Source organism: Aotus nancymaae, unplaced genomic scaffold (assembly GCF_030222135.1).
Source record: "Aotus nancymaae isolate 86718 unplaced genomic scaffold, 86718_ANA_hifiasm-v0.15.2.pri h1tg000011l, whole genome shotgun sequence".
Lineage (NCBI taxonomy): Eukaryota > Metazoa > Chordata > Mammalia > Primates > Aotidae > Aotus > Aotus nancymaae.
Window position 1 is genome coordinate 31,182,967 of NW_026988422.1, and position 14,764 is coordinate 31,197,730.

Sequence of the window (14,764 nt, forward strand, 5' to 3'; positions counted from 1 at the left end):
CACTGCTAGGGCTCTCTTCTGCAGCTGCTCCGTAGGCGGATTTATCAGCACGTGGTTTGGGCAGCAGTGTATGTGCTCTCCAGAAACAGTGGCCAAGAGCAGCCACTATGTGGAGCAATGGAAAGAACAGGGGATGAGGGCGCCAAAGGCCTTGGGCACGTGGCTTGGCTTTCTGGGGCTTCTGTTCCAATGCCTACTGAGGGTGTCACATGTTCGTCTCATAGTCCACATAGTATGGCCCCAGATCAGAAGGCAGCCATAATCCCTTGTGGCTCTTGCCTTGGTTCTTTTCTGGAGGCTCTTTTTGGTGTGAGAAATTCATGGTCCTGTGATATACTAGGATTTTTTTTCCTGGCATAGTGGGCTAGAGGGTGGCTCATTTATATGCTAAATATGGGACAATCCTTAAGTTCATTCTGGCTGATACATTGACATCTCGTCCTCATTTGGGGATGCAGTATGCTCTTATAGCAGGAAATTTGGGCTGAAAATCTTGAGACCTTGATTCTGCTCCCAGCAATATCCCTGCCTCACTGAATGACTATGGACATGGTACATACTTTTTTGAGGAGACATTTTTTTTTTTAATCTGAAAAATGAGGATATGGTCTTTTTGTTCCTAACAACGTCAGAGGAAACACTCTAATATTACACGAGGTAACCTGTGAATGTTTTGGAAATCAGCATTCTTCACACATATAAGGTATAGTAGACATGATGGGGGAGTTTGCAGTCGGTCATGGCAAGGGGAGTTGTTGGCGATAGTCACTCTTTCACTTGTAACCGCATAAACCCACACTTGACGCTCCACATAGGTGCTGAGGAACCACAATAATGGGTTGCTAGGGCTCTGCTAGCTGGGCAGTGATCCTGGAAAAAGCTGTGGCCTTCCTGAGGTGGGAGTAATAGAGGTCACTGGTCACATTGCAGGGGCTGCTGTTGTTCTTGCTGTAGCAGCGACACCAGCAGAGGCAGCAGGAAACCCGAGGCTGGGTCTCCAAGGCAGGGGCTCTGTAGGCTTGGGGCTCAGGAAACTGCGGCGTGACCCATGAGTTCAGTTTGGCTTTTGGCTGACTAATAGTGAGTTCACAGAGCTGACTTCCCCCGTGGTGATCTGCAAAGAGTAAAGCCGGAGGCAAGGTGCACACAACGCAGTTTAATAAATGCAACCGAGGCAGGGGCTGAGAAGAAAGGCGGAAGACCATCAATACCAAAGTCCCAGGTCAGAGAATCAGTGTCCAATGGTTTCAAACACAGATTGGCAGGCAAAAGACAGTACAAATATTGTTCATATAGGGAAGCATAGGGGTCTCATTTCTATTCCTCCCTCCTAAAACACTTGCACAGTGACTTGCTTGAAAGCTGGGCTTGTGTCGTCTTTGTACTCTCAGTACAGTGCCTGGAACTTAGGGAGAGCTGATTTATGCATGTTAAATCAATTAACAGAAAGCAGCGTCTTTCCTCTGATCATTGCTAATAGATTGGAGAATATTTAGATGAGATTTTGGGAACCCCATTGCCTGCTCATAAAATATTAGTGAATTCAAATGTAGTCTCATTTGTAAAGTACTAGGAGATGCCGAAAGTGCTGAAATTTTGTCCTCCTCCACGCCATGCAGAATCTCTAGTGTGGCTCCTGAAGTGAACACAGAGGGTGGGACAAGCCATGAGGACAGGAGGAAGAAGATGAAGCTGGTTTGTAGCAAATCTAGTGCTCCATTGAGCAGAGCCTTCCATGTTTAGATAAAAGGGCATCTGCTCTTCTTCTCCCAGGCCTATTTTCCTCATGAGGCATGGAGCTGTGAACCTGTTGGCTCTTACTTTCTACTTCAAAAGGTAAAAAAAGTCAAAAGGAACAAAACATCATTTTCAAAGTGTATCGGTTGTAGGAGAAAAAAAACGAGTCCTATATCTTTTTATATCCTTCCATTCCTTTACAAAACAGCATATAAAGCAGTTAGGACATAAACTCCCCTTCCCCAGGACTTTTAACTTCCCACCAAGCTGGAGGATAAGCTGGGTTTGTGGCCTTCGAAGAAAAATTGGTTTGGCTAGCAGCCATTTTAACAAGGCTGTGACAGGTCAACTTGAATCACCAAGAAGTCAGAAGCTGAGGAGATGCATTTTTGTAAGCCTTTGGTTTCTTTAGGAGTGTGGCTTCCTCATGCCAGTCAGCCTACAGGTGAAGAAAGTTGTTACAGAATAGGCTGTCAATGCTAGAAGGAATCACAGGCATTATGCAGTCTGGGGGTGGCCAGGACTTGTTATGCTGCACCATTGCAGGCATCACTAATCTATTGTGGCTCATTTTCCACCTACACATGGCAATAGCTCAGCTAGTTCAGCTATCAGTGTTGGCACAAGTCATGAAACTCTTTTGTTTTCCTTTGGTTATTTCTAAAACTCATTTGTTTTACAGATGCAGAAAACCCAGGCCAGAGAGATGAACCAACCTGGCTAAAGTGACATAGTGAGTTAGTGTCAACATCAGGACAAAACCCAAATCTTCTGACTCTTAGTGTAGCGCTTTTTTTATCCAGCCACACTGCCTATGTCCCTGGGACTGTTAGTAAAATAACAGGTGATCTGGACACCCATTTGGCCATGACTGGGTATCTTTACTGTCTGGGTCAGATCAGTCAAGCACTCTAAGTCAAGTGTTGTTCCTGGAACAGGAGTTGGGATTAATGAGCATTTGCGAGTATTGGAGAAGGAGTGAGGGGGAGGAGCCTCACACGCAAGCCCAGGCCCTGTATGAGATTACCTGAAAAGGCAATGCAAGTAACAGGCAAATAATTGACATCTCAGACCTAACTGTGTATACATCCTGAGTAGCTAATAGTGAGAGCTGTTCACTACTGATGCGGTGTGTAGGTTCATTCCAAAGACAGGCTGATCCACATAAAGACAGGCTGGTCCCATGATTAAGGAGTGTGAGCTGGCATTCCCTTTATCAGGACAAAGAGAGATTCTGCTTCCTCTGGATATTCCTCAAGTGAAGCTTTACTTATGGCCTTGCAAATAACACATGGCCTCTTGGTCAATGAACAAAATAGCAGTTAAAGAAGATGAATTCTCCTTATTTATCTTCGATTTTCTCCCTGGGGTGAAGGTGAGGGTTATTGTCTGGTATATTAGAAAAATAGTACATTATACTACCTAATTGATTTCAGTCTGACTTAAAATGAAAGGATGACAGGAGATGGGGTGCATTTTGCCGAGATAGCCCACCTTATTAATTCTAAATATGTCTCTAGTTTCCCTTTCCAGTGCTTCTTGGTTTCTTACCATTTCTAAACCTCTTTTCCCCATGTGCAGCGTAGTGTGGGTAGAGATAGGAATAAGAAGGAGCTAATTCTTACCTCAGAAAAAAAATAATTTGGCAGTCAAGAGAAAATTGATGGCGACACTCTTTGCCAACAGCATTCGTAGCTCCAGCACTGTGAGGAACATCATGTTCACCTTCTCGGCATGAACTATGGTTGAACAACAGTGAAGAAGGCAGCTTCAGGGAGAGACTAGATTCCCTTCCAGGAATTGGACCTGCAACACTGATACTAGCCGGCCCCACACCTGCCTCATTCTTTCTAGCTTGCAAGCCCAGCATGGTGCCAGACAGCCCTCAGAGACCTTAGGCTGCGGCTCACACCCAACCAGGCAAACTCTGCTGGGAGAGGCAGGGGCTCCGCAGAACCAACTGAGCTCAGTGTGGTTTGGGTTTTCTTTGGAAATCTGTTACTTTTTGGCCCCAGCTGACAATAACAGAGTTTGCTTTAACCCTTGACTCTGAAGTTTGCCCTTTGATTTGAACTAACCTTTGGGTTCGTGGCAGCTCTTTGAAGATTGCTTTGTGTTTCCAGTTTCCATTGGTGTTAGGTTATCTGGAACAAACAGCAGTGGTCAGGATTACTGGCAATGAAGAGGCTTACAGGACTATACGATTTTAAAACTGGAGGAGACGTTAGATGGGTGAACTGAGGACCAGAAGATGTGAGTTTGTTAAGGTTACATAGCTAATTAAACAACATGCTTCCCATTCCAGGCTTTTTCATTGTACCATGAGGTCAATATCCAGGCACACCACTATGCGGGAAGAACTAGGATTCTTAGCCCATGGTGAGCTGCATTGCCCTTTGTTGGAATTTAGTACTGGATTAGACTGTGTGTGAACTTTCAATCCCAGAGTCTAGTATGAAGGGGACAGTGGCTGGTAAAGAGGAGAGATGGGGATGAAATGAGATGGGCTTTATCTTAGATTTCATCTTAGGGATGCCAAGCATTTCCCTCCCTGGCCAATGGCAGGCTATAGTTGGGCCTAAGTCTTGGTTCCAGCATGATGCTATACTGAGAATGATTTGTCCACAGTTTACATCTCTAACTTCCCTTTCACCCAGTTCTTATTCCCCATAATCTCTAGCCCCTTGAAGCCAGATATGGCCTACCTGAAGAATTTGTCTTCAATTCAAAGTCAGTGGAGTGCACAATGGTATTGTCGTGTTGAACTGAACATGTCACTGAATTTGAATCTTCATATTGACCAAGCTTGACAGCATTGTACTTCCCACTGGGAGAGACGACAATAGCAGGATCAAACTCTGTTATCTTCTTGGATGACTTAAGATTTATACTTATATCCTTGGGGTAGAAGTCCTTCACGAGACAAGCAACGTTTGTTCCATTTTTCATGACGAAAACAGATGGTTTGGTAGGAGGTTGACTTTCTGCAAATATAATCAACTTATTAGGTGAGATGATTATTCACAACTTTATAGGGGTTAAACAGTGGCGATTACCTCGATTACCCTGGAGCCAAACACTGCAATCCAGACCTCCATGCATCCTGTTAGTGATCTGGGCTTATTAGCACCTCTGTGAAAGGATGGGGAAGGGGAGCACAAATGAAAGGCAGTAAGTTTGACTTGAGTTAGGAGCTGCTAGGAGATAGGGCTGGAAGCAGAGATGGAAAATAACAACTACAAAGAAGTTTCTGGATCATCTGGGTTTCCATTATCTGTGTGTGTGTGTGTGTATGTGTGTTTTCTTTTTTTGAGATGGAGTTTTGCTCTTGTTGTCCAGACTGGAGTGCAATGGCGTGATCTTGGCTCACCACAACCTCTGCCTCCTGGTTTTAAGTGATCCTCCTGCCTCAGCCTCCTGAGTAGCTGGGATTACAGGCATGCATCATCACACCCAGCTCATTTTTTGTATTTTAAGTAGAGATGGGGTTTCTCCATGGGTCAGACTGGTCTCAAACTCCTGACCTCAGGTGATCAACCCACCTCGGCTTCCCAAAGTGCTGGAATTACAGGCATGATTCACCACACCTGGCCGATTATCTGTGTTTTATTAATCAATCCTCTGGACAATCTAGGTCAGACTGACTGTCTGTCTGAACCAGTTGGTTTTTGTGAATGCGTGGGCCCTTGGATGGTAGATCAGGGCAGGTGCTCATGCTCTGCATTCTGTCACTTAAGGAATTGAGAGTCTGAGAAGGACTGCATGACTGGCTCAGAGGCTCTGAGGACGGCAGTGTTGGAGTCATGGAAGGGTGCCATCCCCATTTTATGGGCTGGAAGGATCTGCTGAAGTTAGGTGGTGCATGTTTCTGCCTTTAGGTTAATACTCATTCTTCTGTAGGCAACTTACTACTATATAGTTTTCTTTGAGTCTTTAATCAGAGGATAACAATGATCATTTTCAGGAAGTCCTTAAAGGAATAAAACCAGTTTAAGCCTGTTTCTTCTTGTTTTAGCAAGAGGAACTATGGAATGTTGGTCCCAGGGTTGGTCCCTTCCTGGCCTTCTCTTCTTTTGTGCTCCCTTTGGACTACCACCCTGTCCATGCGTCCTTTTCTTTCCTTAAAACCACAAGTCTTGAAGCGTTGAGAAAGGTAGCGATGATTCTTTCATACAGTGTCTCACTGAAGTTTTTGAATTGTGATAAATGTTGTGTCCACGGAGACTTAGATTCTTAGGCTATCTTCAAATAACCGCTAAAGAAAGAGCCTTGCTAATACCTGAAATCGAGAAAGACAACCAACCTGCGAATGATGATTTAGGTATATTTTCAATCCTAAATTTAATGCTGACTTTCAATATTAATTACTCCTGTAAATTTTACCCTTGGTATTTGAAACTTCGGTGAATTCGGCTTCTTGATTTTAAGTAAAAAATATGTCGAATTTCAGCATACTTTTATCTACTATGGTCTATAGTCAAGACATTAGGTACTGCTGAAAAAAAAAGTTGGTAATTGAATGTGTAAATGGAAAATAAGTAATTTTTCTTTTTTTTTTGAGACAAGGTATTGCTCTGTCACCTAGGCTGGAATGAAGTGACCCAATCTCGACTCATTGCAACTTCCGCCTCCAGGCTCAAACTCTCCTCCAGCCTCAGTCTCCCGAGTAGCTGGGACCACAGGTGCACACTACCACACCTGGCTAATTTGTTGCATGAAAATAAGTAATTTTTCTAATGTTTTATCCTGAATCTGAATTTGGGCTTCAACTATGAGGTTCACTGCAGTACAGCTACTGCCAAATCAACTGGTTATATCTGCTCAAGAGGGAGTGATTGCTAGTCAGGAAGTTCCTGCTGATCATGGCTTTGTAAATATACAAAAGTTGATCAGGGCTTTCCTAGGAAATCAAATATTCAGAGAAACCACCTCATCACTACCATCATCATTCTCCATCTTTCCTCTGCTGAGAAGCTGAGCTAAAAGATTGATTCTGTTTCAGTCACTCAGGCAGGAAACTCATTCCTAAGAACCTGCTTCCTTATGTTTTTGGCTTTAGCTCTAGACAATTGAGAGGATTAGAAATTTTTCAAAGGGCTTTCTTGGAACCTGCTTCAGCCTGCTTGAGAAAACTTCCCCTGTTTGGTTTCCTTGCATAGCTGAAGCCACTGATAACAGAAACTGATAACTTAGTTAACGGCTGGAAACCACATGCACTGCTCACCTACCTCCCTTTATAACTGCGACACTTCTTGCTCACTCTCTTGACTTTCTTTGGTTTGAGACATACTCTGGGTGACTTTCAAGGGAGTTAAAAGTTACAAAGGAAACTTGTTCATAAAATAAACACCCTATCTCCTTGCTTATTTAGGAGAATCCCTTAATCCTAGTCTGATTTAGTTGGACAATTAAAGCTCGCTAGAATTTTAAAACCTAAATTCATCAGGCAGTTGTCAAATGATCACTTTGGTTTGGGGAGATTGAGTTTAAGTAATTTGAATAATACAATATAACTGAAAAGACAGATGTCTGAAGAAGGTCATGCACTTATGATATTGTGCTCCAAATCTATTAATCAGCATTTCAGAGAGAGCATAATGCATTGATTTGATAAAACATTTTTCTGAATCCCTCTTTCTACATTAATGTTCATATTTTCGAAACAATTGTTTGAAAGAAAAGTGTCTTATCTAATCCATTCTTTGGCATCTTGGTAACCAAAGAAAAAGGTATCTGACTGAACTAAACCTTTTTAAAAACTAGAATGCACTCAATATAGTTTCCATATGCATGCCAGTCTATTTCTGTATTTGACTTCAACCTAAATGTGAAGCTGTATCAAATTGTAGTTCAAAATTTAGATTAAAGATTTGTTTACCTTTGAAGAATTTGTAGTCTTTTTTCTTGGTCCACAAATATAATTACATTGCAACATGTGTTTTAAGTGCTATTTCTTTGGAAATTGTTTTATTTTCAGACTTTCTCTTTTTATGAACACCAATATATTACTAAGGTTATGTGCTGGTAAATAATACCAAAAAAGTGTATACCACTCCTGAATAGTCTTTCTTAATTTATAAACTTAGAAATCATCTATGTTTTAGATTCACACAGAGAGTCCTACTGATACCCTAAGAATTGCAACATCTGTAATAAATGTCACTCAGAATTTCAAGAATTTCTGCCAATATAGGATTTAACTTAAACCCTGAAATAAAAGTTTGTTCTACCTAATGACTCTGACCATGCTAAGTACCTTTCTCCAGAATCTTCCAAGCTACAGGACATTTGTTTTCAGTTTGCAAGGAGGCATGTATACTAGTTAGCTTAGCCAAAGGGATGTGCAGAGATGAAGCAGCTTCCTGAGGAAATGGGGCCAAAGTGTCCCTGCCACTGTCTCCCCTGCACCTGAATGCTCCAACTCTTAGCGTAGTTCTTCTAGATTTCTTTGTGTTTTTTTGGCTGCTCTGAAGATTTCATAAATAAATGGGAGCTATTGTTTTTATATACGGAATATATAGTATATATGCTGTATAGCTTGAGTATATATATTTTAATATCTTGGGTATATATATATTTCAAAATAAAAGGAATTACAGAGTGACTTCAGTGACTCAGTCTAGTGTGTTCACTCTGGCCTGCTTCACATCTGCACCACTTTATCTACTTGTTATGCTTTAATCTACTAGTTATAATTTATAATGCAAACTGCATTGTAGCCCCAGTGCCAGGACTCAAATTATCCCTAAAAATATAGGAAAAAGATCAACTCACGGGGCTCCACGAAGAGTTTGGTGCCAGTTCCGAAAAACATCTGTCGGGTGTCCCAGGAGCACATTATGACAGTGCCTCACAGGTACTAGCCTGGAGTTGGCCCTAGGCCTGGGCTGTAACATCTGTGCCCTGCCTCCCCAGCCTCAGGTCTCAGCCTAGAGACCCCACAGCTCAGAGAACTACAAAGCTGCACTTGATGAGACCAAGGGGCTGAGTGCAGATTTAAGTCTCAGATCTCTTTGAAGCTAATAATAGTTGAACTGCTGGATAGAGACGTGAAGGTGAAGTCCCCATCCAAGAGATACTGGGGCAGGGCTGAGACAGAGCAAGAGAGGAAGGTGACAGTGACCAATAGCTGTCTTCATGATGGAAAATCTAACTCCCAGTTTGTTAAGAGGTCCATCTAAGAAGAACACAATAGCTTGAGCATAGGCATGGGGTACTCAGCTTGACATTTCTTACAACAAATGTTAGGTTGAGGAGAGAAGGGTTATGGAAACAGGTTCCATTCTTATACTCTGGTTCCGTTCTCTTGGGTCATGAGTGCTGCTTTTTGATTAGAAATCTAATTTCCCCCCATCACTCAGACCGAGTCTCATGATGATAATGAACCTGCTTTTAATTCCCTGTGCTTGGCGAAAGGCTTTCTAAGGATCTGAGGGCGGAACAAGAAATTGGTCACTGCTGGGGGAGCCCACTGGTGCTGTGTGTCATGGATGCAAATCAGAGAAACCAGTGCTTGCTTTGAATTGCTTATTTTGTTTTATAATTTCTCCTAACTCTGGATCCAGATACAAGTCTCAGGAGTATATAGTCATCATGTGAAATATAACTTAAAGACCATATGAATTACTCTGCCTCATCACCAAAAAAATCAAGTTCCTTGGGCTAGAGCTATGTAAAAGAGAATGACAATTGTGTAGGGCCATTATTCACTGTCAAAACTTTAAGGACTTGGGGCTTGATTTGAAAATTTTCACACCCCCTACCTGAGCTTCACATCATCATATTACATTTCATCTCTGCAGGAGAAGAAAACCAGAGAACTAAATGGAGTATCATTGGGGAGCATGGTCAGCGTCCCGGCAGAGGGGCCAAGCATCAGTTTCATCAATTTCCTTCTTTCCTAAGACTCCCAAAGGCACAGCCTCAAAGATTTGATTCTAACACTGCAGATAATTTCAAATTTCAAGTGGAAATGATTTTAAGGGAAAATGAAGCACAATACTTTTTGCTCAGATGCAATTTGCTAAACATCAATCAGACTGCAATCAGCTACAACATGATTCTGCTTCCCTCCTTTTCATTGCTCTAGTCTCTCTCCCCTCAAAGATAAGAAAACTCACCAATTTCTACTATTTCCCTGGAAGCAACAGACGGTGAAGAAACCCCTATAAGTTTATACTATTCTCTCTGAGAGGCAGAGACCATGTTGACGGTACCAGTCACTTTTTGGACTTTTGGTCAGATAGCCTAGCCACATTCATGTACCATTCCCTACTTCTTTATTTCCTCTGAATATCTGAATAAAAAAATCAATACCTAACCATGTAAAAGGTAATGACTCTCCCATTGGACTTGGCATTTTGAAAGGTATCTGAAGGCTATTCTCTGGACTGGTCACAGTGACTGACTGTAGGCAGCTACCCAGACTAACAGAATATAGCCCCAAGATTTCTAAGCACTGGAGCAGGCTACCAGTGGACAATGCCTCCAGTAGGGGAACCACACCTTCTCTGTTGTCCTGGAGTTGTGGCTGTGTTTATACACTGGATGTGGGCTCCTGAACCATTGTGCAGAGTTCCCAGTTTCAGGGCTAACAGGGCAGGTGAGCAAATAACTACTCTCAGCAGACCCAGGCCAGGATGGAACCTTGAGAACCATTTAATCTGAGCCAGTCATGTTGGTTTAATGCAAGTTCTCAGAAAAAAGTGACAAGGGCAAGACTGGCTTCTTGTAGTGTGTGTGTGTGTGTGTGTGTGTGTGTGTGTGTGAGAGAGAGAGAGAGAGAGAGAGAAGATCCTCTTGAGAGAGAGAGAGAGAAGATCCTCTTTTTAAAACTCCTTCTTTCATAATACATTTTTTCTTTCTAGTCTTCCCTCTCCCTACACTGTGACCATGACTTTTATCCTCATAAATACTGGAGTAACCCTCCTCAACTACAGCTTGCCTTTTTTCTGGTCCCGGGGGCCAAAAACTAGAAGCCTGGCCTAGGGCTTTTTTCAGTAGTTGTAAAATACTTATCAATACCAAGCCTCAGAATGGAGTTTCCAAGCATATACAGAATATTTCTGAAGAGAAATCTAATGCACTTGCTCCCAAATTTTACCCCTACTCCTGGCAACAAACAATGGGTTTCTAATTTAGAACTCTTCCCAAGAAACCTCACTCATTCAGGATTATGCTACAACAACTCTAAAGGGATATACACATTGAGCCGTAGTAAAATGCATAACTTACTTGGTTCCACGATGAGTTGAGTTCCGTTTCCAAAGAAGAGTTGTGCTGTCAAAGCACTACCCGAGGCATCATTACAGAAAACCTTGCTACCTCTTTGCTCCCTGTCAGTCTAATTCATCTGTTTGGAAGTGGGTGGGTGGAGCAGAATGGGTGTAGCTGGAGACAGAACTTTGCAAGTGTTTCTGAGATCTGAGCATTATATTTTGGCGGCTTTTTTGATGTCTGTTATCTTCTGAGTTTTGACATTTAGGAAAGTCCTTAGATTTTCTGCTATTATCTCCTCAACCTGCCATCTCTTACTCCCAGATCTTGCTTCAGGATAACATTTTCACGTATTTTGCTGAGAATTGTCAAACGGCCATTGTTAGGCAGAAACATAACTATAAGCCTCAAATAAATCAATCACAACAGGACTGTGCCTCAGTGAGAGGTGGAAGGACACAATGGTTGGAGCAAGAGCCGTTGATGCAAAAGACTTGCGGTCTATCCAAAGGATTATAATAATCACAGATGACTATCATTTGTGTAAGTGCTTTTCTACTTAAACAGCTGGTGCTTATACTACTTCAACAAAGTTACTGAAATAAACTCTACAAGGTGATATTTTTAGATCCATCTTACAGACGATCTAACCACTGTAAAGGTGGTTAAGCGAGTGGCTGAGTTGGGCTCCAGCCCCTAAACCAGAGTAATAGATGGTAGAACTGAAAGGAGCCTCAAGGCATCATTTTTCCAAACCTCTGTGATCACACAAGGGCTAATAAAGGGATGCATAGGAAGAGTTTTCATTCCCTTTCTGGTGTGTTTTTTTCCATTAAATCACAGAATTCCTACTGGGTCACAGGACAGTCATGTCATTGGGCTTTCTTGCTTTTCCTTCTGATTGTCCATCAGTTTTCACTCACTTTCTAGTGCTTTTTTCCCATTAAATCACAGAATTCCTACTGGGTCACAGGACAGTCACATCATTGGGCTTCCTTGCTTTTCCTCCTGATTGTCCATAAGAATCGGTCTGGGGATAATCAGGATCATAGTGGGTGAGGGCTGGAAGGCAGCTTGGAAATCCTTCCTCTAACTATAGGGAAACTATAGTTCAGTGCAGTTAAGTCACAGAGTTTGTCAGTTAATGCACTGAACAGATTGGAACTTGGTCTCTGATTTACTGGTTCAGCGTGCTCCTCATTTCACCGTTTGTCCATCACTGAGAAGTACTGTCGTGTGGGTCTGATCACAGTGGTGGTCTAGATCTGTACATGGTAGATGCATGGATGCTGAGGAGGCTAGCCTTCTGGAGTCGGGCAGAGGGAATGGAAACTCTCTAGGAAGGACAGTGGATCAAGATGGGTCACTGAAGCAGACGCCATCCTGGATTTTACCGGAAACTCACTTCCGGTTCCTCAAGCCATCCCTTGCTATATTTACATACTGGAGTACTGCTTCCCAACCTGGTGACTTAGAAAAATATTTAACAAATATAATTGCCAATCACAGTGGTCATAAGAAGGAAAAGTGGGTTACTTGTGTTGTTCTACTTCCAGATAGGTTCCTTTGCCAAAGATCAGTGGTCCGGCACAGCTGACATACCTAATCCAAAAACTACCTTGCTTTCCTTTTTATGGTAACGCTAGCCTCAGTTGCCAAGTCATGTGATATTCATCTGATGCAATTTTCTGTCCCATCTGACCGAGCCTCTTTTCTTCAGTCTTAGAGGTTGTCTTTCAAGATGGAAGAAGAGGTGACTCTAGTGTCAAATAGAAATCCAAACTTTTGCCCGTATTACACTCTGACAGAATTTGTGCTCAAATGAGACAGAATGAATGTAGATTGGAATGTAGATCAGGAGGAAAGGAGGGTGGAACATTGGTCATAGAGTAGTGGTTCTCCACCTTTGGGCTACACTTAGGTGGGACAAAGGCCTAGTGGGTTAGAAATACCAAGCATTCCAACCTTTTAGGGGAATTTACTTCCTATCTGAGAGTTTTGCATCATTGCCAAGTGTTGTGCAGCAGCCAGACTGCTTAGTACAAAATAGAATTAAGTTTTTCCATCCATTTTAATAATGCATTCATGCATACCAAATTTTAGCAAGCTTCAATGACACACTCACACTTCGAAGTGACAGTTAAATTAATTTCTGTCATACATAAACATCAGAATCTATGAGATTGCCTGTATGCCACTCATAAAAACCAAGCGGGGGGATATGCATTTTTTCAGATCAGTTCACAATCCTTAAAAGACTGTAGACCAGAGTTGGAGAATCACTAACGTGAAGGGTAGTTCCTAGCTGTTGTGAAGTAGAAAGATGTCAGAAGATCCCAAACCTAGTTTTGACTGTGTCCCTTTCCAAGTATGTAATCTTGGCTATGTTCCTTCAACTTTCTGAGCTTTATCTGGCTCCTCTATGAAGTGAGGCTAACATCTTCTGTATTGTACATTATAAGATTAGATACAGCATCTGTGAACTAGAGAGCCTCGATGTAATTATTAGAATGTTTATTAGGGCTAAACTCAGAGAAGATACATTGACTTGAAGCTTGGGGAATGTAATTGCTATAAGAACAGAGCTCCCCAGCGGGAAGGGTTGTTGGGAGAGGTTGCTGAAAAAGAACAGAAGCCTATTTTTTGGTGTTATGTGAGATGAGGAGGGTGCCCACTTTTTAGGGCCTTGGGTGAGTAGTGGTATTCAGGTTTCTGTCTCTCTAGATCTTTTCTCTAGGTTGTACGTAACTTCCATTCCATTCTCCAGTCTTTCATTTTGAATTCAAAAGCAGAAGTCCTTACAGTGGCCTACAAGCTACCCTCTCCCCATCCCATCACCAATCTGACCTCATTTTCATATTCTCTCCCCATCACTCCCTCCCTCTCTCCAGCCACACACCCCAGCCAGCACTATGTCCCCTCTGCCGGGAAGTGCTCTTCCTCCAGATGTCTGCATGGCTCACTTTACCACCTCCTGGGGTCTCTGCTCAACTGTCACCTTTCCAGCGAAGCCTTCTGTGACTCTTCCATTTAAAACTGTATGCTGGTCCCTACTGCTGGTCCTCTTTATTCTCCTTCCTGGCTTTATTTTTCTTCACAGGGCTTATTACCGCCCTAACATACTGTATATTCTATTTATTTATTTAGCTTACCATCTGTGTTTTGCCAATAGGAGATAAGCTCTGATATGGCATGAATTTCTGCCTGTTTTGTTGATGTGGATTCCCTGGCACCCAGAGTAGTGCCTGGCACATAGTGGCAGTGACCTGTGACAGGTTGCAGAGCCAGGACTCAGGCTTGGCTCTGTAGGTTCCCAGCTTCCTCCCAATTTTCTTTTGCTTTATAACACATTGGGCTTTTTCTCTGATTCATTCATTCCTCTATTTATTCGTTCACTCATTCAACAAATTTTTTTTGGTGCTTTCAATGTATTCGTAGATGCAGAAAGAAACAACTCAAAGTCCTTTCTCCCACAGAGCAAGAGAAACAGTAAAGGAGCATACAGAGTTTCAGGTGGACATGAGGGCTATAAATAAAGGAGGGAAAGGGGTCTTCACAGTGACATGAGGTGTTAAGGAAAAAGCTCACTGGAAGTGACATTTGACTAGAGACCTGGAGGAGGGGAAGGAGAAAACCGTGTGAGTCCCTGGGAGAAAATGGCTCCAGGTGGAAGGGCTTGCAGGTGCAAAGGCTCTGTTCTGGGAGATGCTCACTGGGAGTGAGAGAGAATGCCAGATGCCAGGTCAAGGGCTAGTGGGCCTGGAGGAATGGGAAGGTCATCTCTTAGAATCTGGGAAACATGTTGATGAGC

The 14,764-nt window shown here is 42.6% G+C and overlaps 1 long non-coding RNA gene and 2 gene segments (V, D, J or C); 1 reads left to right on the plus strand and 2 right to left on the minus strand.

The window, feature by feature from the left end:
- The window catches only part of LOC105726735 (T cell receptor alpha chain constant-like), a 334,902-nt gene that overhangs the window by 82,124 nt on the left and 238,014 nt on the right, over positions 1-14,764 (minus strand).
- LOC105726892 (uncharacterized) overlaps positions 1-14,764 on the plus strand; it is a 105,303-nt gene that overhangs the window by 15,171 nt on the left and 75,368 nt on the right. The gene's annotated exons all lie outside the window — the stretch shown is intronic.
- The window catches only part of LOC105726726 (T cell receptor delta constant-like), a 42,023-nt gene continuing 28,400 nt past the window's right edge, over positions 1,142-14,764 (minus strand). The window contains 5 exon segments of the C gene segment in view: positions 1,142-2,176; positions 3,363-3,476; positions 3,816-3,881; positions 4,443-4,721; positions 10,972-11,016. Coding sequence covers positions 3,364-3,476; positions 3,816-3,881; positions 4,443-4,721; positions 10,972-11,016 — 503 coding nt within the window.